Genomic DNA, 25,886 nt, shown 5'->3' with positions numbered 1-25,886 from the left:
GTCTTTCACCTAAGTAGGTGCAGCAAGTGCTGTGTATCTCTGGACACGTGTTTCTAGGTTTAGCCCGTTATCAGCAGAGAGCAGCCAAGTCTGTGGGGTTGCTTGAAATGCCTCCAAAAGTCTTCTCGGGTTTATGTACCACTCACTGGCGCACAGGTGCCTCTCCAGACCTCGTCAGCTCAAGGGAGCAGTCATTGGACAAAAAGAAAAAAGGGAGCACACTGCCTCACACTCAAGCAAAAGGTTAGCCCCAATGCATCATGGTAAATGCAGTCACTTCGTTTTGTGCTGAAAATGTAATCAAAAGTCTTTCACCTAAGTAGGTGCAGCAAGTGCTGTGTATCTCTGGACACGTGTTTCTAGGTTTAGCCCGTCATCAGCAGAGAGCAGCCAAGTCTGTGGGGTTGCTTGAGATGCCGCCAAAAGTCTTCTCGGGTTTATGTACCACTCACTGGCGCACAGGTGCCTCTCCAGAGCTCGTCAGCTCGTTAGCTCAAGGGAGCAGTCATTGGACAAAAAGAAAAAAGGGAGCACACTGCCTCACACTCAAGCAAAAGGTTAGCCCCAATGCATCATGGTAAATGCAGTCACTTCGTTTTGTGCTGAAAATGTAATCAAAAGTCTTTCACCTAAGTAGGTGCAGCAAGTGCTGTGTATCTCTGGACACGTGTTTCTAGGTTTAGCCCGTCATCAGCAGAGAGCAGCCAAGTCTGTGGGGTTGCTTGAAATGCCGCCAAAAGTCTTCTCGGGTTTATGTACCACTCACTGGCGCACAGGTGCCTCTCCAGAGCTCGTTAGCTCAAGGGAGCAGTCATTGGACAAAAAGAAAAAAGGGAGCACACTGCCTCACACTCAAGCAAAAGGTTAGCCCCAATGCATCATGGTAAATGCAGTCACTTCGTTTTGTGCTGAAAATGTAATCAAAAGTCTTTCACCTAAGTAGGTGCAGCAAGTGCTGTGTATCTCTGGACACGTGTTTCTAGGTTTAGCCCGTCATCAGCAGAGAGCAGCCAAGTCTGTGGGGTTGCTTGAAATGCCGCCAAAAGTCTTCTCGGGTTTATGTACCACTCACTGGCGCACAGGTGCCTCTCCAGAGCTCGTCAGCTCGTTAGCTCAAGGGAGCAGTCATTGGACAAAAAGAAAAAAGGGAGCACACTGCCTCACACTCAAGCAAAAGGTTAGCCCCAATGCATCATGGTAAATGCAGTCACTTCGTTTTGTGCTGAAAATGTAATCAAAAGTCTTTCACCTAAGTAGGTGCAGCAAGTGCTGTGTATCTCTGGACACGTGTTTCTAGGTTTAGCCCGTCATCAGCAGAGAGCAGCCAAGTCTGTGGGGTTGCTTGAAATGCCGCCAAAAGTCTTCTCGGGTTTATGTACCACTCACTGGCGCACAGGTGCCTCTCCAGAGCTCGTCAGCTCGTTAGCTCAAGGGAGCAGTCATTGGACAAAAAGAAAAAAGGGAGCACACTGCCTCACACTCAAGCAAAAGGTTAGCCCCAATGCATCATGGTAAATGCAGTCACTTCGTTTTGTGCTGAAAATGTAATCAAAAGTCTTTCACCTAAGTAGGTGCAGCAAGTGCTGTGTATCTCTGGACACGTGTTTCTAGGTTTAGCCTGTCATCAGCAGAGAGCAGCCAAGTCTGTGGGGTTGCTTGAAATGCCGCCAAAAGTCTTCTCGGGTTTATGTACCACTCACTGGCGCACAGGTGCCTCTCCAGAGCTCGTCAGCTCGTTAGCTCAAGGGAGCAGTCATTGGACAAAAAGAAAAAAGGGAGCACACTGCCTCACACTCAAGCAAAAGGTTAGCCCCAATGCATCATGGTAAATGCAGTCACTTCGTTTTGTGCTGAAAATGTAATCAAAAGTCTTTCACCTAAGTAGGTGCAGCAAGTGCTGTGTATCTCTGGACACGTGTTTCTAGGTTTAGCCCGTCATCAGCAGAGAGCAGCCAAGTCTGTGGGGTTGCTTGAAATGCCGCCAAAAGTCTTCTCGGGTTTATGTACCACTCACTGGCGCACAGGTGCCTCTCCAGAGCTCGTTAGCTCAAGGGAGCAGTCATTGGACAAAAAGAAAAAAGGGAGCACACTGCCTCACACTCAAGCAAAAGGTTAGCCCCAATGCATCATGGTAAATGCAGTCACTTCGTTTTGTGCTGAAAATGTAATCAAAAGTCTTTCACCTAAGTAGGTGCAGCAAGTGCTGTGTATCTCTGGACACGTGTTTCTAGGTTTAGCCCGTCATCAGCAGAGAGCAGCCAAGTCTGTGGGGTTGCTTGAAATGCCGCCAAAAGTCTTCTCGGGTTTATGTACCACTCACTGGCGCACAGGTGCCTCTCCAGAGCTCGTCAGCTCGTTAGCTCAAGGGAGCAGTCATTGGACAAAAAGAAAAAAGGGAGCACACTGCCTCACACTCAAGCAAAAGGTTAGCCCCAATGCATCATGGTAAATGCAGTCACTTCGTTTTGTGCTGAAAATGTAATCAAAAGTCTTTCACCTAAGTAGGTGCAGCAAGTGCTGTGTATCTCTGGACACGTGTTTCTAGGTTTAGCCCGTCATCAGCAGAGAGCAGCCAAGTCTGTGGGGTTGCTTGAAATGCCGCCAAAAGTCTTCTCGGGTTTATGTACCACTCACTGGCGCACAGGTGCCTCTCCAGAGCTCGTCAGCTCGTTAGCTCAAGGGAGCAGTCATTGGACAAAAAGAAAAAAGGGAGCACACTGCCTCACACTCAAGCAAAAGGTTAGCCCCAATGCATCATGGTAAATGCAGTCACTTCGTTTTGTGCTGAAAATGTAATCAAAAGTCTTTCACCTAAGTAGGTGCAGCAAGTGCTGTGTATCTCTGGACACGTGTTTCTAGGTTTAGCCCGTCATCAGCAGAGAGCAGCCAAGTCTGTGGGGTTGCTTGAAATGCCGCCAAAAGTCTTCTCGGGTTTATGTACCACTCACTGGCGCACAGGTGCCTCTCCAGAGCTCGTCAGCTCGTTAGCTCAAGGGAGCAGTCATTGGACAAAAAGAAAAAAGGGAGCACACTGCCTCACACTCAAGCAAAAGGTTAGCCCCAATGCATCATGGTAAATGCAGTCACTTCGTTTTGTGCTGAAAATGTAATCAAAAGTCTTTCACCTAAGTAGGTGCAGCAAGTGCTGTGTATCTCTGGACACGTGTTTCTAGGTTTAGCCCGTCATCAGCAGAGAGCAGCCAAGTCTGTGGGGTTGCTTGAAATGCCGCCAAAAGTCTTCTCGGGTTTATGTACCACTCACTGGCGCACAGGTGCCTCTCCAGAGCTCGTCAGCTCGTTAGCTCAAGGGAGCAGTCATTGGACAAAAAGAAAAAAGGGAGCACACTGCCTCACACTCAAGCAAAAGGTTAGCCCCAATGCATCATGGTAAATGCAGTCACTTCGTTTTGTGCTGAAAATGTAATCAAAAGTCTTTCACCTAAGTAGGTGCAGCAAGTGGTGTGTATCTCTGGACACGTGTTTCTAGGTTTAGCCTGTCATCAGCAGAGAGCAGCCAAGTCTGTGGGGTTGCTTGAAATGCCGCCAAAAGTCTTCTCGGGTTTATGTACCACTCACTGGCGCACAGGTGCCTCTCCAGAGCTCGTCAGCTCGTTAGCTCAAGGGAGCAGTCATTGGACAAAAAGAAAAAAGGGAGCACACTGCCTCACACTCAAGCAAAAGGTTAGCCCCAATGCATCATGGTAAATGCAGTCACTTCGTTTTGTGCTGAAAATGTAATCAAAAGTCTTTCACCTAAGTAGGTGCAGCAAGTGCTGTGTATCTCTGGACACGTGTTTCTAGGTTTAGCCCGTCATCAGCAGAGAGCAGCCAAGTCTGTGGGGTTGCTTGAAATGCCGCCAAAAGTCTTCTCGGGTTTATGTACCACTCACTGGCGCACAGGTGCCTCTCCAGAGCTCGTTAGCTCAAGGGAGCAGTCATTGGACAAAAAGAAAAAAGGGAGCACACTGCCTCACACTCAAGCAAAAGGTTAGCCCCAATGCATCATGGTAAATGCAGTCACTTCGTTTTGTGCTGAAAATGTAATCAAAAGTCTTTCACCTAAGTAGGTGCAGCAAGTGCTGTGTATCTCTGGACACGTGTTTCTAGGTTTAGCCCGTCATCAGCAGAGAGCAGCCAAGTCTGTGGGGTTGCTTGAAATGCCGCCAAAAGTCTTCTCTGGTTTATGTACCACTCACTGGCGCACAGGTGCCTCTCCAGAGCTCGTCAGCTCGTTAGCTCAAGGGAGCAGTCATTGGACAAAAAGAAAAAAGGGAGCACACTGCCTCACACTCAAGCAAAAGGTTAGCCCCAATGCATCATGGTAAATGCAGTCACTTCGTTTTGTGCTGAAAATGTAATCAAAAGTCTTTCACCTAAGTAGGTGCAGCAAGTGCTGTGTATCTCTGGACACGTGTTTCTAGGTTTAGCCCGTCATCAGCAGAGAGCAGCCAAGTCTGTGGGGTTGCTTGAAATGCCGCCAAAAGTCTTCTCGGGTTTATGTACCACTCACTGGCGCACAGGTGCCTCTCCAGAGCTCGTCAGCTCGTTAGCTCAAGGGAGCAGTCATTGGACAAAAAGAAAAAAGGGAGGACACTGCCTCACACTCAAGCAAAAGGTTAGCCCCAATGCATCATGGTAAATGCAGTCACTTCGTTTTGTGCTGAAAATGTAATCAAAAGTCTTTCACCTAAGTAGGTGCAGCAAGTGCTGTGTATCTCTGGACACGTGTTTCTAGGTTTAGCCCGTCATCAGCAGAGAGCAGCCAAGTCTGTGGGGTTGCTTGAAATGCCGCCAAAAGTCTTCTCGGGTTTATGTACCACTCACTGGCGCACAGGTGCCTCTCCAGAGCTCGTCAGCTCGTTAGCTCAAGGGAGCAGTCATTGGACAAAAAGAAAAAAGGGAGCACACTGCCTCACACTCAAGCAAAAGGTTAGCCCCAATGCATCATGGTAAATGCAGTCACTTCGTTTTGTGCTGAAAATGTAATCAAAAGTCTTTCACCTAAGTAGGTGCAGCAAGTGCTGTGTATCTCTGGACACGTGTTTCTAGGTTTAGCCCGTCATCAGCAGAGAGCAGCCAAGTCTGTGGGGTTGCTTGAAATGCCGCCAAAAGTCTTCTTTTGCCCCCGTGAGCCTTTGAGCTGACGAGCTCGGGTGAAGCACCTGTGCGCCTTCTTGAGTGGTACTTAAACCTGTGAATACTTTCAAGGCGGCATTTCAAGCAACCCCGCCAGCTACACGTTGCTCTTCGCTGATGACGGCCAAATAGCCAGAAACACGTGTCCGAAGATACAGCACTCACCGCACCAACTTATGGTGAAAAACTTTCAAAACTCTATTCAAATTCGTGCTAATGACTGCATTTACCATGATGCCTTGGGGTCACAAATGCTGGAATGGAAGACAGGGTGCTCCCCATTTTGACTGTTGCAATTAAGGCTCCCGTGAGCCTTTGAGCTGACGAGCTCGGGTGAAGCACCTGTGCGCCTTCTTGAGTGGTACTTAAACCTGTGAATACTTTCAAGGCGGCATTTCAAGCAACCCCGCCAGCTACACGTTGCTCTTCGCTGATGACGGCCAAATAGCCAGAAACACGTGTCCGAAGATACGGCACTCACCGCACCAACTTATGGTGAAAAACTTTCAAAACTCTATTCAAATTCGTGCTAATGACTGCATTTACCATGATGCCTTGGGGTCACAAATGCTGGAATGGAAGACAGGGTTCTCCCCATTTTGACTGTTGCAATTAAGGCTCCCGTGACCCTTTGAGCTGACGAGCTCGGGTGAAGCACCTGTGCGCCTTCTTGAGTGGTACTTAAACCTGTGAATACTTTCAAGGCGGCATTTCAAGCAACCCCGCCAGCTACACGTTGCTCTTCGCTGATGACGGCCAAATAGCCAGAAACACGTGTCCGAAGATACGGCACTCACCGCACCAACTTATGGTGAAAAACTTTCAAAACTCTATTCAAATTCGTGCTAATGACTGCATTTACCATGATGCCTTGGGGTCACAAATGCTGGAATGGAAGACAGGGTGCTCCCCATTTTGACTGTTGCAATCAAGGCTCCCGTGAGCCTTTGAGCTGACGAGCTCGGGTGAAGCACCTGTGCGCCTTCTTGAGTAGTACTTAAACCTGTGAATACTTTCAAGGCGGCATTTCAAGCAACCCCGCCAGCTACACGTTGCTCTTCGCTGATGACGGCCAAATAGCCAGAAACACGTGTCCGAAGATACGGCACTCACCGCACCAACTTATGGTGAAAAACTTTCAAAACTCTATTCAAATTCGTGCTAATGACTGCATTTACCATGATGCCTTGGGGTCACAAATGCTGGAATGGAAGACAGGGTGCTCCCCATTTTGACTGTTGCAATTAAGGCTCCCGTGAGCCTTTGAGCTGACGAGCTCGGGTGAAGCACCTGTGCGCCTTCTTGAGTGGTACTTAAACCTGTGAATACTTTCAAGGCGGCATTTCAAGCAACCCCGCCAGCTACACGTTGCTCTTCGCTGATGACGGCCAAATAGCCAGAAACACGTGTCCGAAGATACGGCACTCACCGCACCAACTTATGGTGAAAAACTTTCAAAACTCTATTCAAATTCGTGCTAATGACTGCATTTACCATGATGCCTTGGGGTCACAAATGCTGGAATGGAAGACAGGGTGCTCCCCATTTTGACTGTTGCAATTAAGGCTCCCTTGAGCCTTTGAGCTGACGAGCTCGGGTGAAGCACCTGTGCGCCTTCTTGAGTGGTACTTAAACCTGTGAATACTTTCAAGGCGGCATTTCAAGCAACCCCGCCAGCTACACGTTGCTCTTCGCTGATGACGGCCAAATAGCCAGAAACACGTGTCCGAAGATACGGCACTCACCGCACCAACTTATGGTGAAAAACTTTCAAAACTCTATTCAAATTCGTGCTAATGACTGCATTTACCATGATGCCTTGGGGTCACAAATGCTGGAATGGAAGACAGGGTGCTCCCCATTTTGACTGTTGCAATTAAGGCTCCCGTGAGCCTTTGAGCTGACGAGCTCGGGTGAAGCACCTGTGCGCCTTCTTGAGTGGTACTTAAACCTGTGAATACTTTCAAGGCGGCATTTCAAGCAACCCCGCCAGCTACACGTTGCTCTTCGCTGATGACGGCCAAATAGCCAGAAACACGTGTCCGAAGATACGGCACTCACCGCACCAACTTATGGTGAAAAACTTTCAAAACTCTATTCAAATTCGTGCTAATGACTGCATTTACCATGATGCCTTGGGGTCACAAATGCTGGAATGGAAGACAGGGTGCTCCCCATTTTGACTGTTGCAATTAAGGCTCCCGTGACCCTTTGAGCTGACGAGCTCGGGTGAAGCACCTGTGCGCCTTCTTGAGTGGTACTTAAACCTGTGAATACTTTCAAGGCGGCATTTCAAGCAACCCCGCCAGCTACACGTTGCTCTTCGCTGATGACGGCCAAATAGCCAGAAACACGTGTCCGAAGATACGGCACTCACCGCACCAACTTATGGTGAAAAACTTTCAAAACTCTATTCAAATTTGTGCTAATGACTGCATTTACCATGATGCCTTGGGGTCACAAATGCTGGAATGGAAGACAGGGTGCTCCCCATTTTGACTGTTGCAATTAAGGCTCCCGTGAGCCTTTGAGCTGACGAGCTCGGGTGAAGCACCTGTGCGCCTTCTTGAGTGGTACTTAAACCTGTGAATACTTTCAAGGCGGCATTTCAAGCAACCCCGCCAGCTACACGTTGCTCTTCGCTGATGACGGCCAAATAGCCAGAAACACGTGTCCGAAGATACGGCACTCACTGCACCAACTTATGGTGAAAAACTTTCAAAACTCTATTCAAATTCGTGCTAATGACTGCATTTACCATGATGCCTTGGGGTCACAAATGCTGGAATGGAAGACAGGGGGTCTCCCCATTTTGACTGTTGCAATTAAGGCTCCCGTGAGCCTTTGAGCTGACGAGCTCGGGTGAAGCACCTGTGCGCCTTCTTGAGTGGTACTTAAACCTGTGAATACTTTCAAGGCGGCATTTCAAGCAACCCCGCCAGCTACACGTTGCTCTTCGCTGATGATGGCCAAATAGCCAGAAACACGTGTCCGAAGATACGGCACTCACCGCACCAACTTATGGTGAAAAACTTTCAAAACTCTATTCAAATTCGTGCTAATGACTGCATTTACCATGATGCCTTGGGCTCACAAATGCTGGAATGGAAGACAGGGTGCTCCCCATTTTGACTGTTGCACATATATATATATATATGGGCAAACTCTAATACACCGAAACCCTGCTAATATAAAGGCCTCAGCTTTGAGCACTACTTTTCTCTGTGCAGTGGGGTATCAATGCCAGTTGGCTCCAGCAGCCTCTCTCAGCAGTGCCTTGTTAGTAACAAAAAGACTACATCAGGGGGCATGAAGCAGCAATGCATCAGTCTGCACTATAGGACCCAGCATTGTATGATGCCTCTGAATAATCTCCCGGAAGTATTACAATCTTAGCTTATTTTCTCAGGTTCCCTGTCAATGTCGTAAGTCTCCAGCAAAGTGTGTTTCCTCCCGAAAGTGCCCATCGATGCTACAGTACTATTATATATATATACTATATATAATAAAGTTCACCTCACTCACCAGCTTCATCAATGTTTGAGTGATATACTTTTTCCCAGCTGTATTTCCCTAAGTTCACAGGTTGGAGCACCCATGGGTCTGCAACCAATTCCTTCAAGGTCAAACGCTCCAGTGGTTCTGGGTGCAGGAGACTGGAGATCAAGTCCATCAAATCTGAAAAAAAATAGCAAACAGAGACAATAATGTGAGAAGGCCGGAGGATTTCATTGGTTACCGCACACTCCAAGGCCCCTGGGGCAAGGAAAGGCTATTCAGCATAATGCTTATACATGGGATAGGTGCACAAAAACAGAGGTATGGTGTGAAAGAATGAAGGGAAGTGTTTAAACTACAGTAGGGCCAAGAGGAATGGAGCGAGCAACGTGAATTAAGAAGAGTGACCCCTACAAATGATCCTTTACAAGACAGAATGGTTGCAAGGCTTTGGAGATTCAAATATCCTTTTATTAAAGAGGGAAGCCAACGGAGGACAGACCATGAGTTACTTGAACATGGAGTGAATGGCAGTAAGTTGCCATGAAGAGGAGACCCCTGTTTGTACATAAAGATTCAAACATAATCCCTCTATGCAGTCTATGGAACCTTAATGCTCTAAGGTTTACACTACCTGAACAGTGGCCTAAGACTGAAACCTTGAAAGGACTACCCTACACAACAGTTGTGGTAACTAAGTACTAAATTAGCAAATATTTCTGTCCCTAAATTAGTTAGCTTGAAGTATTAGTGTAATTTATCAAAAGGGGGAATCTTGCACTGTATATGCTGGATGGCTAGTACAGGGGCAAAATCATGGTAATCAATGAATAAGCGCTACAGAAATAGTTGCACACATTCATTAATGTTGGTTCTGATAGATACAGTTTTCTCTGGAGACTCAATCTTTGAATTATCCAAGCAATAAACTCAATCTCATAAAGATTATTTGTTGTTTTAAAAAGTTTATTTGTCATTTTGGTCCTACACAAGGGGAACATAAATAGGTGCAATCACAAAGTACAGTACAGGTAATCAGACGTTATCCATTACACACTATTAAACATTTTCTGAGTATAATTTTGTAAGAACACAATGTAAAGATGTAGGAGGCTGGCCTGAATGGTAGTGGGTACCTAAGGTACTTACACCTTTTACCAGGTCCAGTTATCCCTTATTAGTGAAATGTAGTCAGTGTCTAGAAGCCAGGCTGTCTAGAGGTAGCTGTAGGCAGAGCAGCCAAGACTGAACTAGGAGACATGCAAAGCTCTTGCAATACCACTGTAGTCACACAGTACTCACACACATGAAAGACAATACTCAGTGTTATCAAAATAAAGGTACTTCATTCTAGTGACACAAGGCCAAAACTATTTTGGAGACTTTACGCCCGTAGGAGGTAAGTACATTACATAATATATACACTAGTAACTAAAAACAGGTAAGTAAACAGTCAGAAAATAGGTTGCAATGGGCCTAGAGGAGCACAAACCATATTCTAAAATAGTGGAATGCAATATTTGGTTTCCCACCTAGGCAAGTGTAGTGTGTAGAGGGACACTGGGAGTGTAAAAAACACCAAAGGTAAGTAAAATACCCCACCCCAGAGTCCAGAAAAGCAGGAGTAAAACACAGCAAGTGTTCTAAAGCACACTAGAAGTCATGGTAGAAGACAGTGCAAGAACCAGAAGAGACTGCAAGACACCAACGATGGATTGCTGGATGTGAAGACCTGTGGAAGAAGGGAACCAAGTCCAAGAAGCACTAAAGAGTCCAGGGAGAACAGGAGCACCTGCTAATGCAGATGAAGGTGCAAAAGGAGAACCACCAGTGAGAAGACAAAGTCAGTATTGCACCAAAGAAGATAGATACGGGTTCCTGGTTGGTATAGAAGATGTCCCACACTGGATGGCGCAGACAGCGGTTGATCCATCGGTAGAAGATGAAGTAAAGGAAGCAGGGGATCCCAGCTGGAGTCTTGCAATCCGAAGAAACACCCACAGGAGAGACCCTAAATAGCCCTCAGAGGGGTACTGGCTACCTAACCAGATATGGACCTATCAGGAGGGGCCTCTGACATCACCTGCTGGCACTGGCCACTCAGATGCTCCCAGAGTTCCCTGACCATCCTGAAAAGAAGATGGCACAACCCAGGGACACTCTGGAGGAGCTCTGGGCACTACCCCTGGGGTGGTGATGGACAGGGGAGTGGTCACTCCCCTTTCCTGTGTCCAGTTTCGTTCCAGAGCAGGGACTGCGGGTCCCTGAACCGGTGTGGACTGGATTATGCGAAGAGGGCACCATCTGGGCCCCTTCAAAGCATTTCTAGAGACTCTGGGTGGATACCTCTCCCATGCCTGTTACACCTATTTCCAAAGGGAGAGGTTGTAACACCCCTCTCCTAAAGAGAATGCATTGTTCTGCCTTCCTGGGATTAAGCTGCTCAAGCCCCAGGAGGCCAGAAGCCTGTCTGTGGGGCGGCAGCAGCTGGGGCTGCAGTGAAAATCTCAGAAGGCTGGTATGGCAGTACTGGGAACCATGGTGGAACCCCCAGAGTGCATGGGATTGTGGAACCAATACTGGAATCAGCATTGGGGTACAATTCCTAGTTGTTTATCACCCCACATGGCCATATTCGGAGTTACCACTGTGAAGCTATATATAGGTATTGACCTATATATAGTGCATATTTATAATGGTGTCCCCACACTCACGAAGTCCGGGAAAATGGGCCTGGACGACGTGGGGGCACCTCTGCTAGTGCAGGGTTGCCCTCACACACAGGTGCTATGCACCTAGCATTCAGGATCTGAAGGTTAGACATATAGGTGACTTATAAGTGCTTGGAGAAGTGAATAAAGCTGTAAAATAGTGCTTACACTATTGCACTCAGGCTGCAATGGCAGTCCTTTAGAAGTGTTTGTAAGCGCTCCTTATGGGTGGCAAAAGAAATGCTGCAGCACATAAGGATCTCCTGGAACCCTAATGCCCTGGGTACCTAGGTACACCATATACTAGGGACTTATAAGGGGGATCCAGTATACCAATTTGGAGTTGAATACTGGGTTACCAGTATGTCAGAACAAATTTGGAATCAGAGAGAGCATAAGCATTGGAGTTCTGGTTAGCACGACTCCAGTGACACAGTTAAGCATATTGACAAAAACAGTAAAACAGACTGACAAGTAGGCCGCAACCTATGAGCACTGGGATCCTGACTAGCAGGATCCTAGTGACACAGTAAAACACACTGACAAAAAGGGCAAAAATGGGGGTAACCATGCTAGGAAGAGGCTACTTTCTCACATAACCCCTCCACCCCCAAACGAAGAACAATAAGGCTAAGCTTCGCCAGTTGAGTCTTTATTGTCTAAGTGGTGATACGTGAAATTAGATCTGCAATAGAGTGGTTACTCCCTTTATCATCCACTGTATGGTTACTTCCCTGTGGGGATGTAAACCACCCTGTTTGGAGATTTGTACCTAGAAAACAATGCAAGTGTGTACTCAAAGATTCTATATTTGTAAGGTTTAAAGTGGGGCAGTGGGACTGTTCCACTGATCCTATGTCAAGACAGCGCTGCTGTCCTAAATGATTGGAATGCTAGACAGGGATGCTGTCTCAGCAAAGTTAGAGCTGGGCAAAAAGTTTATCCATACGGCTCTAAGAGAGAACAGGGTTGCTGTTTCTCTTGGGTTAGAGCAAGACAGGACTGCTGTCCTAAAGGCTCCACATAAGGACAGGGCTGCTGTCCTATGTGTTTAGAGGCAGTGCAGGGCTGCTGCACTAAAGTTTCTCTGGGAGGGCTGGAGGACTACTCCAAATTAGCTCAAACAGTGCAGTGCTGCTTACCTGTTTTTGTGTTGTCACAGAGAGGGACTTTTACCTCTAGGAGTTTAGCTGTGGACTCACTTGGTACAGGTTCCACCCCAAGAGAGGTCTCTCCCACCACAGGAATGGTATCCTTACTTGAGAGATCAGGGGATGGCCACGTAGGAGCTCCGGTCGTGCTCCGCGGCTAGCCACAGGCTCAGAGGGAAGGACCACCGTCAGGAATCAGACACGTTATGGCCGCGCCGCGTCTTTGAACGCGGAAAGGAGTTTGGAGGCCACCAAGCTCCACGAGGAGGCCCCCACTTCGTTTTTTTTTTAGCTTGGCATGGTTTTGGAATGCTGCCCCTTCTTTTCGACTCCTGCATGTGGAATTTGCTCCGACTCTGCTTGTGCTGAAGCTCTGCAGGTGCCTGCCGTTACTGTTCTGCCCTGGGAAGAGTAGAAAGGAGGTTGGTTCTTTGTAAAAGAAACGGAGGTGAGGCGGGGGCTACGGAATACAATAATCTTTGCCAGTGGGGGCAGTCTTATTTTTTTTTTTCTCTTTTTCTGTTTTTTAAAGCTCTGTGCGCTCTTGCTGTAGTACACCGGGAGTACACTGAGTTTTCTGGAAATCACTGGTTAAAGACAATTTTCCTGGAGTCTGGCACGTGGCCAGTATTTTTCACTTAAAAATCCAGAGTCAGCTGCACAGGGGGGAGAAAAAGGAGGCTGGGTGTCACTTGTCAGAGCAAGGACAAGGAGCAACGCTATATAATGCCCCGATCTCTGCATAATTTTCAGGGAAAAGGATGCCCTGCCTCTAGGGCTCCTAAAACAACACGTGCTGTTAAAGCAAAGCACCCAGCCCCATCCGACAATCACCTGAACATGGATTTATCATCAAATATCCCCCTTCTGCCAACCACTGACCTAGCGCTTAGCGCTATCTCTCCTCGCAGCTTACCACCCTATATGAGTTGTCTGGTGGATCAGAATCTTGGCTCTGAATCTCTGCTTGGAGAGGCTAGAAACCCGCAATTGGACTTAAATTTGCAATAAGTTAACAAAGTTAGTCCACCTCTGAACCAATCAACCTCCAGTTGTAACTCGGAAGCTAATCACAACCAAGCTCTAGATATGGGCGCAGCTCCCAGGTTGTTGTATCCCTTTGGTGAAGGGTCAAAAAGATGCTGCTCCCCCACTGACTAGTGAACCTATCTCTGCTCCCAAGGCAAACAGCTCCCTTCTTGATCTATCTCACAAGCCTATTTCTCTATCAGGGACCAGTACTGCAATCGGGCCCCCTCCGAACTCCTCTTTCAATGGACCCTCTGAGCTGGCCCAAGATCAGTCGAACTCACAAGCGGGCTTCTCTTCTCATGCATTTAGAGACAAGGCAAGCACCGATATCCCCTCAGAAAATCTGCTCCTTCAGATCCTAACTGAGTTAAAAACGTTGAAAATTTCGCAGAATGAAGCAAACCAGAGAACGGAATCGCAATTAAATTTAAATTTGTAGTAAGATACAGCAACTTAACTCGCGTATCAAGGAGGTTGAACAGCGGGTGTCTGATCTGGAGGATGTCCATGTCACTTTGGAACCGTCAGTGACAAAGTGTCAAGCAGATGTGTTAGACTTACAGATTCGGCTAGATGATGCGGAGAATCTCTCACGCAGATCTAATTTGAGATTTACAGGAATTCACGAAGGGCGTGAAAATGGCCAGACTGTTACAAATGTAATCACTGATCTTATCCTACATCATGTTCTTACAGAACCAGCGGATAAACATTTGGATCTTACCATCATGCGGGCCAATCGGGTACCTGCAGTACAGCCACCCAATGCAAAGTATCCTTGAACTATTCTTGTAAACTTTGTCAACTTTCGTGTCAATGAACGCATCCTTCAACAAGCGATTAAGAATAAAATACACCAGGTCCCTGACGACTTTGCCTTCAGAATTTTCTCAGATATGTCGGTGGCGGCTGCACATCGGAGGAGAGAACTGAAGGGGATGATTACAGCATTTCAAAAAGCCGGTGCTCCGGCAGGACTTGTACAGCAATCCAAACTCAAAGTGTTTTTTCAGGGACATTCTGATCTAGTTCATACAGTTGATGCTGCTAAGACTTTGTTGCATTCAATTCAAAAGCAGTTAGGACGGGGGAGGGGGAAGAAAATGTGAATAAGAGATGGGGAGAGGTGGGCACATTATGCACTAAGAGGGGTAATTTTGCTTGAGAATGGTGGATTTCACAGGGTGTAAACATAATGCCTTATGGCACTTATATTCCAGTCCCTTTGTAGTCTGACTATGGCACAGGGGGCCCTGCCAAGGCACCCGATTAAGGAAGGATGGGGTCAGGGGTCCTGGATTGCCCAGAAGGGAGGGCTCCAGGTGTCGCCTACCTGAGGGTTGGGATCAGGGTTTGGGGGGAGCTGGTGGAAGGTGTGGCAAGAGGTACAGGTTCTTTTTTTTCCATACTAAAATATAGCCATGTGCAATTCAGAATGATTAAGGTTACAAAGTGGGTGATATTATTTGGACCAGGTCAAGGCTCAAATTCTCTGATGGGTTCAGATCACTTACTTTTTTGGCGATCTTTTATAGGAACTCAATGGCAAGGCTGAACTTCTCATTAAGAATAGTTTCCTGGAATGTAAATGGGCTAAATAATAGGAGGAAAAGGTCTGCAATTGAAGAGAGGGTAATTTCTCTAAATCCCTCTATTATTTTATTACAAGAAACTCATATCCCAGCTAAAAAAGCAGCGGGCTTCCACACGATTAAAAAAATTGTCAACTTCTAGGTGGTTGCCCCAGCTGCTCACAGAGGCATGGCGGTCTTTTTAGCTAGAGGCCTAGATACTCGGGCACTTGATTTTCTTTGCGATCCTGAAGGACGATGGTGCTGGGTGCACTGTTTAATTTCCAAAGAAAGATTTATTTTTGTTAGTTTTTATGCAACCCCATCAGATGACCCAGCCCCTTATGTGGGACTGTTTCAATCCCTTTTGACACTTTCAGGTAAAATTATTATTGGTGGGGATTTTACCTTTCTTCAGGATCCAGTCACGGACACCACTGTTAGGGGTAAGAAACAACACAAACGTAGAGTTGCCAAAATCTTTAAATAATATGCCAAAGTGCTGATGCTTTATGATCCTTGGAGAATGAGTGCCCCAAACGAGAGAGAGTATACGTGCATCTCACCCGCTTTAAAAGTGCTAAAGCTTTGATTTTCTGATATCCAAAACATTGTGCTTTAAGAACCAGTCGGTGAGGCACTCTGGCTTATCTGACCATGCCTCCCTGGTGCTGGAAGTGTCTCTTTTTTCAGAACTCTCCATGACTCAGACCAGAAGGTGGGTGTTTAACCAGCAGCTCCTTCAAGCCGAGGGATGGGTACAGATCTCTAAAATCGAAATAAGTGTATTTCTTAAACGCAATCAGGGACCTTCAACTCCAGCTATGGTCTGGGATGCGTTTAAGGCCTTTTTCAGGGGCTTGATAATCGCTAAGGAGGCAGCAGATAAATCTTCCCAGAGACAACAAGCTAGGGCTCTGGAAGATGCAGTGCAGAGGTGTTTAACTATTTACCTTCACGCCCCCAAGGAAAGCAATAGACAATCTTTTGAATTAGCTAAAAAGGCACTGGCCAACAATCTTTTTAAGAAGGTAGACATGGGATATCAGACCTATAGACAAAAGGTATATGAAGAGAGTAATTTTACAGGCAGATTTCTGGCCTGGCAAGCTTGAGATCGAATTGCTAGCACTATGATACATGCATTGAGGTGCCCTGCCACCGGGGTTAGGCATACTGACCCCAGAGTTATGGATAAAATCATGCTATAACATTATAGGTGAATTTACAGCCATGCTCCGGATACTGACCTTAGGACTATTAAGGATTTTTTGTGGAAACTGGATATTCCTAGTCTTACAGAAGAAGACAGTGAAGCTCTAATATAGCAATTTACAAAGTTAGAACTCCTTGAGGTTGTCAAGAACCTTCCCATGGGGAAGGCTTGTGGACCTGATGGCTTTCCGGCTGAATTTTATAAAGGTTTCATCTAGGTATTTATCGACGACTTTTTGTCTTTAATTAATGGCCTGTTTAAGGGTGAGCAGATCCCCAATTCTTGGCACTCAGGGAATGTGGTTAGCTTTCCCAAAAAGAATAAGGACACGGAAGACCCCAATGCATATTGCCCAATTTCTTTGCTAAATACGGATTATAAGATTATCATGAAACTTCTGGCTAACAGGCTTAACAGGGTTGTCAATAAACTAGTGCACCCCGATCAGAACGGGTTTATTACTGGTCGGCAACTTGCAACCAATACACACTATTTAGATGAGGCCCTTGATTATTTTGCTTCTAGTAAAATTTCTGCCATCATCCATTAGATGCGGAAAAAGCATTTGATTTTGTTGTGTGGGACACACTGTTTGCAATATTGTCTAGCTATAAGGTGCCCTCTCAGGTCTCTGCATTAATTCAAAGGCTGTATCTAAACTCTGAGGCCAACATCATAATTAATTCCGCTTGTGTTGGTAAACTTCAAGTTCGACGTGGGACCTGGCAAGGGTGCCCTCTATCCCCTATTCTCTTTGCTTTCTTCATTGAGCCTTTAGCAATTAAAATCGGACAAAACAATCGGATTCATCCCCCTTTGAAGTCAATGGGCAAGATCAAACTTTATGCTGATGATATTATTATGTTTTTAGATGAAGAGCGATCCTCTCAGGAAGCAGCTTTTAAGGTGTTTGCCGAATTTGAGCAAATTGGTGGCTACAAGATTTATATGAGTAAGACAGATATTATTCTGTGTGGTACTTCTTCTATTAGACTCCTCCTGAATTAAAGCATTGTGTGAATACTAGGCCAAAGAGATACCTTGGGATTAACTTTTCAGCCGACATAGGAGACCTCTACGATCTTAATTACGTTCCTTTGCTCTTGAAAACTCAGGCCTTGTTTGCACGCTGGGGGACTCTCCCCCTCTCTATGCTAGGCCGAATTGCATTGATCAAAATGTCAATATTGCCATTATTTAACTTTCGGTTCTCGGCCATCCCTTGGGTATTAACATACATTTTTTTCAAGAAACTGGAGTCTATGTTTCGCCCATTTATTTGGCAAAATCAGAAGGCACGGACTGCATTAAGTATATTATACGCTGATAGAGAAAAGGGGGGCTTAGCACTACCCAATTTTAAAGAGTATTATTTTGCCTTTTTCGCACATTACTTCACTAATTTTAAAGCTAATCAACCTATGGGCTGCTTATTTACTAAAGACTTTCATGAATTAATATGCAGAGAGAGCACGATATTCTGAATCCAGCACTATTGGTGAAATCTCCTAAAACCGTTCGCTATAAGATTCTTAATTGGCTCTTTAAAAGAAAATCTGATTTTTTTTTAGAAGATATTCAATCCCATATTTGCATTTTCTTACTCCTCTCTCACAGTTTACGCTACGCTCTGGCTCTCAGCTCAATTCAGACTTAGTAAGGGGATGGGATCATGCAGGATTTAGTAAAATTGGGGATTTTCGCATCAATGACAACTGGGAAACTCTCTTAAACATCCAGATGGTCGTCCAAAATGATTTTCTCTTGGTGGGATCTTATAGTACTATGCTTCGTAGTTTAAGGCATCTGGATATCCATTTAATTATTAATACACAAGCGTTAGTTGCCGAATTGGTCGACCCTCCTGGGATAAGGTGTGCGGGTGCATGGAGAAGGTTACTCCCAGAGCAGGATAAGGATGATCTCGAGGCAAAGGCGGCAAGAAAATGGGCACGCCAGGAGGGTCTCGACCTGTCAAGGGAGTGCTGTGAGAGGATCAATCATTCAAATTTTACAGTACTTAGAGGTGCGAATCGGCATTGGAAGATATTTTTTAGTAAATGGCTATTATATCGAACCCCGCAAACTTTATCCCGCAGTTGGTGCCTAGCTGTCCTGATCTCTGTTTTCGCTGTAAGGCAGTAGGGCTGGCTGGTTGGATACATGTGATTGGGACATGCTGACTTATACAGGAATACTGGGATGGAGTATTCAAGATGCTAACTACTGCTCAGGTCAATATAACTCCCACTATTTGGTTGATGTGTTTGGGCTTCGACCCTGAGGCAAGGCTCGCACCCAGGTGGGAAAAACTCGTCTTCATTACCACTGTGATTGCCAGATCTCTCCTGTTAAGAAACTGGTGACCTGATCTAACACCCTCCTCTCAAGAATGGCTGAGTAAAATGGTGCAAGTTAGAAATCAAGATTTGAGATATGCTAGGAGAGTGGGCGGTGGTAAGTTTCTCTGATTTGGGGCGAATTCTTTTTAGACAATCATGGATAATCTGTTTTAAGCTAAATCACTAAATGAATGTGTATGGTTACTTAGCCTGATTCTATTCATCTAGAGCTACCTTTGTGGAAACCATTAGGAAAGTTACTTAAGATAAAGTATGGAATTGTAAAGTTTTATTGTTATCTTGGTGGAACCTGAAAAAAATTCAATAAAAAGAAAAAAACAAACAAAAAAAGGAATGGAATGGTTTCCTTAGTGGCAGGGTGGGGAAGGGATATTTTCATACCCTTTTTACCTGTTGGGCGAGGAGGGTCCCGGGGCTTCAGGGCCCCTTCTCTTCTTTGCTTTTTCATTTCACTTGAAAGAAGAGAGGAAGCAATTCCTTGGGATACCCAGCATGGTTGCATGGATCCTAAACTCTACCTCAGCCCAACCTGAGGCCTCTAGGTCATTACCTAAGAGACAGCCTACAGGTAAGCTAGGTGATACCACCACCTGCTTTGGGCCAGTAACTCCACCCAAACTAAGCTGTACTACATCTAAGGGGAGAGACTGAGTAGAGTTATTGACACTGGTAACCTGGTACTTCTGTCCAAGGAGGTGTTGTGCAGGTAACACCAGGTTTTCAGTCACCAAAGTGATACTGGCACCTGTGTCCCTGTAGGCCTGGGTCTCAACACCATTTATTACAATTGACTGCTTGTACTTGTCCATGTTAAGGGGACAAGCAGCCAAGGTGGCAAGGTCAGTGCCACCAGGTGTGGCAGAAACTGTCTTGGGGGTTTCTACAACTACCCCAGTTTCTATAATGGACCCAAAAGTGAACCCAACTATACCTTTTATCTGACTACTGCTAGTAGTCTCACCATTATTACTACTACTGCTAAGGGCACTAGAGTTTGAAGTGGATGTATTAGTGGGGGTAGGCTCAGGGGCTTTACCTGGGCAGGACTTATCCCCTGACTTATGGCCTTCACCCCTGCACAGATAGCACTAGGGCGCTTTATTGTGTGTAGGGTGTGAAGAAGAGGAAGATGATTTATCCCCAACCACAGAGGAGTGTTGTGGTCCTAAAGAAGGATCTTTATGTTTATTTTTATCCCCATGTTTATCCTGACATTTTTCACCATCTTTCTTCTTTTCTTTGTCACTCCCTGTATGAGCTTTTCTGCTAACCCTTGTTCTGACCCATGTGTCTGCCTTCTTTCCCAATTCTTGGGGAGAGGTCAGATCTGAGTCCAGTAGGTATTGGTGTGCCAATCAGACACATAGCTATTCAGTAAATGCTCTCTCAAAATCAGATTATACAGACCCTGGTAATCAGACACTTTACTACCATGTAACCAACCTTCTAAAGCTTTGACATAACAGTCCACAAAGTCAACACAATCTTGTGAAGATTCTTTCTTGGTTTCCCTGAATTTAATTCTGTATTGCTCTGTGGTGAGCCCAAAACCATCAATGAGTGCATTTTTTAGAACGTTGTAATTGTCTGGGTCTGCCTCCCTAACAGTGAGGAGTATGTCCCTTCCTTTGTCAGAGAAGGACAACCAAAGTATAGCAGCCCACTTCTTTTGAGGGACCCTTTGAACTTTACCGGCCCTCTCAAATGCAGCAAACCACTTTTGACTATCATCCCACTTGTTGTTTTTGCTTTGTCGCCCTAAGTGGGAAGGGTATGCCCAGACGTGGGTCCCGTGCTTCCCATGCCAGTGGATTCAAGCTAGCCCGGCTGATGAGGGGTGAAACCCCGAAACCGGTCCCAGGATGCTTGTTTCCGGTCCAGTGAGGACCTGGCTTGGCAGTTCGGTCTGGACTGTTCCCATGAGGAACAGGGTCAAGACTGATTTGCATATGGCTGGGTCCAAACTGGGGTGGCATGGTGAGCAAAAGAACGATGGATTAAACCCAGATCTATGACTGGGGGTGAGTGTTTGACAATGTTCAGCATTCCGTCCATCACTTGTTGTTTTGACTATCATCCCCCACCTTGTATGGGGGAACAATTTTATGTAAGTTTTTGAGCTAATGCTGTCCTCCCTGACCTCATAACTTCTGAAACTGTTAATGCTGCTTCTACCAGGGGGTACTAACCCCAACCCCTGTCTTTTCCTTTCCACAGCCAGGGATTCCCTATCTAAGGCCAACTGTTGCTGCTGTAGCCTCAGTCTGACCTCCTCCAACTTCAGCTTTATGAGTTCCCTATCTAGGGACTGGTCCTCAGGGTTGGATGTGTGGGACACTTCTGACACAGAAGTAACATGGGAGTGAGCAGAGGTTGATCTTTCCCTAACCTGTGTAACCCTAGTGACCGGGCCTCTAGGGGTGAAGGGTGCCCTACTTGTATGTGCCCCCTTCCCACTACCAGCTACACTAGGTGGTCTGTTGAGAGAAAGATCTGTGTAAGGATCCTCCCCTGCATCTTCAGGACCCTCACCTGAATTGACTTGGTCAGAATCTCCCTCTACCTCCCCTTCTGATTGTACATGACCATCAGAATGCTCCGGGTCATCTTGTAAGAGGAGAGTCAAGAGGAAATCCTTATTAGGGTTCTTTTCCATCCCTAAGCTTCTTTCTAAACAGAGACCCCTCAGACGTTTGAAATTAAGATTTTCATAAGTGGTCTTGACAACCCTAGGGGTAGCCTCTATAGAAGAAATAGTGATAGCAAAGTTAGGGTAAAGTATTTAAGGAAGAAAAATACCTACTTTATTTAACTTTTAGAATTAGAGTGCAATCACTAGGTATACTTTTGTACAGCCCAAAGTACAGAGTATACTTTTCTGTGCAAAGCACCAATGACAGAGTGGTAAAGCAACTGCAAGTACTTATCCCACCACTGCACCACCAATGTAGGGGGCGGGCCTGGTTTGTAGTGGCTACCACAGGTACCTACACCTTATACAAGGTCCCGTTATCACTTATTAGTGAAATGTAGTCAGTGTCTAGAAGCCAGGCTCTCTAGAAGTAGCTGTAGGCAGAGCAGCCACGGCTGAACTAGGAGACATTCAAAGCTCTTGCAATACCACTGTAGTCACACAGTACTCACACACATGAAAGATAATACTCAGTGTTACCAAAAATAAAGGTACTTATTTTAGTGAGACAAGGCCAAAAATATTTTGAAGACTATACTCCCTTAGGAGGAAAGTAAATTACACAATGGCCCTCATTATGACATTGGCGGTAAATCCCGCTTACCACCATGCCAACTGCCGCCAACATAACGGCGCTGGGGCAGATAACCGCCAAACATATTATAACACACACACATACCAATCCCTCACTATACAGCCACACAGACAAGTCCGCCAACCCAAAGGTCAGTGATAAACTGGCGGTAGCAAAACCCACACCAATACACCAACAGAACTATGCCCAAAGCATTATGTACCACAAATCACTGCAGTGGACATTCAATGGCGCTAAACCATTGGCGGTACATACTGCTGCGCTCAAAATACACACAACCTAACAAAACTACAACACATTGGACAATTCAAACTACACACACCTGACACTCATACACACACCACACCACTATAAAACACAAACCCACACTACCCACAACCCTTACCGACAATAAAGAATTGCCACCAGAGACAGCAAGAGCACACACACAACCAGAGCCACATAGCATCATCACCTATATACCATCCACGCCCCTTACATCACACACCCCAACACATCACACCACACACCCTCACCCACACCACTCACACTACACCCATGGCACCACAACGACCTCCCAGATTCTCTGAGGAAGAGCTAAGGGTCATGGTGGAGGAAATCATCCGGGAAGAGCCACAGCTATTTGGATCACAGGTGCAGCAGACATCCATTGCTAGGAAGACGGAGCTATGGTGGAGAATTGTGGACAGGCTCAACGCCGTGGGACAGCACGCAAGAAAAAGGGACGACATCAGGAAGAGGTGAAACGACCCACAGGGGAAGGCGCATTCCACATCAGCAAGACACCAACTACCTGTACAGAGGACTGGTGGTGGGCCCCCACCTCCCCCCGCCCCAACTTCCAACATGGAAGATGCAAGTCTTGTCAATCATGCATCCTGAGGGCCTGGCAGGTATAGGAGGAGGACTGGACTCTGGTAAGTCAAATCTCTATTACTATCACCCCCCCCAACTGCATGCCATCACAAACCCCCACCCTTACCCTCACTCCCATCACTTCACCACCTCCCACATACCCCACCATCACAACCCACTCATCCCAATACCAAGCCCTGCATGTAACACCAATGCATGGACACCTATCACCACTGCATGTACACTGGAGAGAATCACCGAGCCCACCAAATAGTAACTCACACAAAGGCAAATCTGCCAGGGCAACAACAATCATAGAGGCCAACACACCCATGCACATGATCTCACAGGCAGAAACAATAACACCGCATTTACATCCCCACAGGTCCCCCAGCCAATGCCACAGGAGAAGAGGTGCCAGCAACACCCAGTCCCCCCACAGAAAAGGCCCGCAGTGATGACACCAGCTCTGCTCACCTGGATCTGGATGACCAACCTGGCCCATCAGGGATCTCCGGACAGTGGGTTACCCAGGCGCACACTCACACCACCACAGAGCCTCCTCCCCTCAGGAAACACCACCACAGCACCCACCCAGAGAACCCATATCACTTCAGGGACCCTGGGCCACCCCACAAACAGGACGATCAGGGACCTGGGGTCAGTGGCAGTAGACACACAGTTCAGGGGGAGGCGCAGGACAACAGGGAAGCTGGGAGGACTGCTGTGCGACAGGGGGAGGACAGGCCCAGGGAACCGATTCTCCAGGAGGCACTCACCGCAATCCTGGGAGCTATCCACCATTCCCAGGCGACGACGGGCCAGATACTGGACAAGCTGCAAGAGAACATGCGGCTGCAGGAGGGACAGTACCTGGGGATCAGGGAGGACTTGAAGGACATCAACACCACCCTGGTCTCCATTGCAGGAGTGCTGGCAGACATGGCTAACACTATGAGGGAGGCAGTGGCACACCAGCGGGCCCCTGCCACTAGCCAAACCGATGAACAGCCCTCCACCTCTGCTGCCGCTAGTGGACAGGAGGCCCCGCCACAGGAACAACAGGCCACCTGCACCCCTCCCCCTGCAGAAGGTGAACCACCCCGCAAACGTTCCCTGCGATCCAGGCAGAAGCCAGAGACTACTGCCAAGACCCCCGCCTGGAAATAAGACTCTCCTGATTGTCACCCTTGTGTCCCACTCTGTCACCCTCTCTACCTTGAACTGCCATTTTTCCCCTGCCTATGCCCCCCTTGGACAATGCACCTGTGATACAATTAGACTGGACTCCAACCTGGACTTTGCTCCATCATTCTCCCAGCCCACTGTACATCCCCCACTACCTTTTAGCACTTAAATAAACACCCTTTAAAAAACACAAGTATGGAGTATGTCAAATGATTTAAGTATGTATTCGTTAAACAAGGTTTAAATATTGAAAATCAACTGTACAGAAATGTATACATAGGAATGACCTGTAGTTGGCTGCAGTCAACACACCAGGAGCGATAGTAGGGCACAAATATCTGCAACTTGAGATGCCAAATGCTACAGTGAGTGGCCACATAGAAGTGGGAAAATGAGCCTGCCAGTGACAATGTCAAACACAAACTGTCAATTAAAGGTAAAGTTACACGGTCTTACCTGTGCGTCATTGGAAGTATTGACAAATTATTGCACTTCTGTTGTCCTGATCCTCATCCTCTGCCTCCTCATCTTCACTGTCCACAGGGTCCACTGCTTCCAAACGGCCATCTCCAGCCTCATCCTTCTGCAGAAAAGGCACCTGGCGACGTCAGGCAAGGTTGTGCAGCATACAGCATGCCACGATGATCTGGCAGACCTTCTTGGGCGAGTAGTACAGGGACCCACCTGTTAGATGGAGGCAACGAAACCTGGCCTTCAGGAGGCCAAAGGTCCTCTCTATAATTCTTCTTCTTCGCTCAGGTGCCTCATTGTAACGTCCCTATGCCCTTGTCCTGGGATTCCTCACAGGTGTCAGTAGCCATGAGAGGTTGGGGTAACCAGAGTCACCTGCAAATATCGAGGGACAACTGTTAGCCACACACCAACCCTTAGGACCCACACCGTACCCATACACCAACATCCACTGGGTGAGAACCTGTGCTCATCTATTAGCCACACCCTGTGCCTCTGGAGTTGAGCTATCATATATGGGATGCTGCTATTTATCCGGATGAAGGCGTCATGCACAGACCGAGGATATTTTGCATTGATGTGGAAGATGTACTGGTGCGCCAGGCATACACCCTGCACATTCATCGACTGAAAGCTCTTTTGATTTCTGAACACCTGTTTATTTCGCCGGGAGGGGGGACAAATCTATATGTGTAGCATCAATTACCCCAATAATGTTGGGGATATGTCCCATTGCATAGAAATCAGCTTTCACTGTGGCCAAATGCTCCACCTGAGGGATAACGATGTAGCTGCACATGTGTTTAATCAGGGCAGACACTCTGGTCAGCACTATTGAGAGCATTGGCTGAGACATTCCTGCTGCCAAGCCCACTGTCACTTGGAAGGAGCCAGTTGCCAGGAAATGGAGCACTGATAGCACTTGCACAAGTGGGGGGATCCCAGTGGGGTGACGGATAGCAGATATTAGGACAGGCTCCAATTGGGCACACAGCTCTGTGATTGTGGCCCTGTCCAGTCTATAGGTGAGGATAATGTGCCTGTCCTCCATTGTTGCCAAATCCACCAGGGATCTGTACAAGGGGGGATTCCTCCATCTCCTATTCATCCGCAGCGGTTGCAATCTATGGGGCAAAATGTTGAGCAGCTGGTCAGTATCTCTTATTTCAAACAAATACACTTAAATGCATGTCGTGATTGTGACAGTATTTTGTTGGAGAGGTCCACATGGTGCATATGTGTACTGTGTGACACAGTTAGAAGCCGTGGCCTGCACCCTCCCTGAAATGGCATTCACCTGTCCTGTTTGGAGGGAGAGGTGGAAATGAGGTAATTCCGCTGAGGTTGTGCGCCATTGCGAGAGGCGGTCGAAAACCGCCGTGCAACTCCTCATTGGTTAACATTGGG

At 46.8% G+C, this 25,886-nt stretch overlaps 1 protein-coding gene across 10 annotated transcripts in view; it reads right to left on the bottom strand.

Annotated features, from left to right (window-relative positions):
- Positions 1-25,886, bottom strand: part of PASK (PAS domain containing serine/threonine kinase) — a 1,088,660-nt gene that overhangs the window by 12,099 nt on the left and 1,050,675 nt on the right. For all 10 annotated transcript variants that reach the window (XM_069213654.1, XM_069213650.1, XM_069213651.1 and 7 more), the window contains one exon: positions 8,662-8,814. In XM_069213654.1, the coding sequence (XP_069069755.1) occupies positions 8,662-8,814 (153 nt within the window). The remainder of the gene's footprint in view (positions 1-8,661; positions 8,815-25,886) is intronic.

Source organism: Pleurodeles waltl, chromosome 11 (assembly GCF_031143425.1).
Source record: "Pleurodeles waltl isolate 20211129_DDA chromosome 11, aPleWal1.hap1.20221129, whole genome shotgun sequence".
NCBI lineage: Eukaryota > Metazoa > Chordata > Amphibia > Caudata > Salamandridae > Pleurodeles > Pleurodeles waltl.
This window is presented reverse-complemented; position numbering and strand designations above follow the sequence as displayed.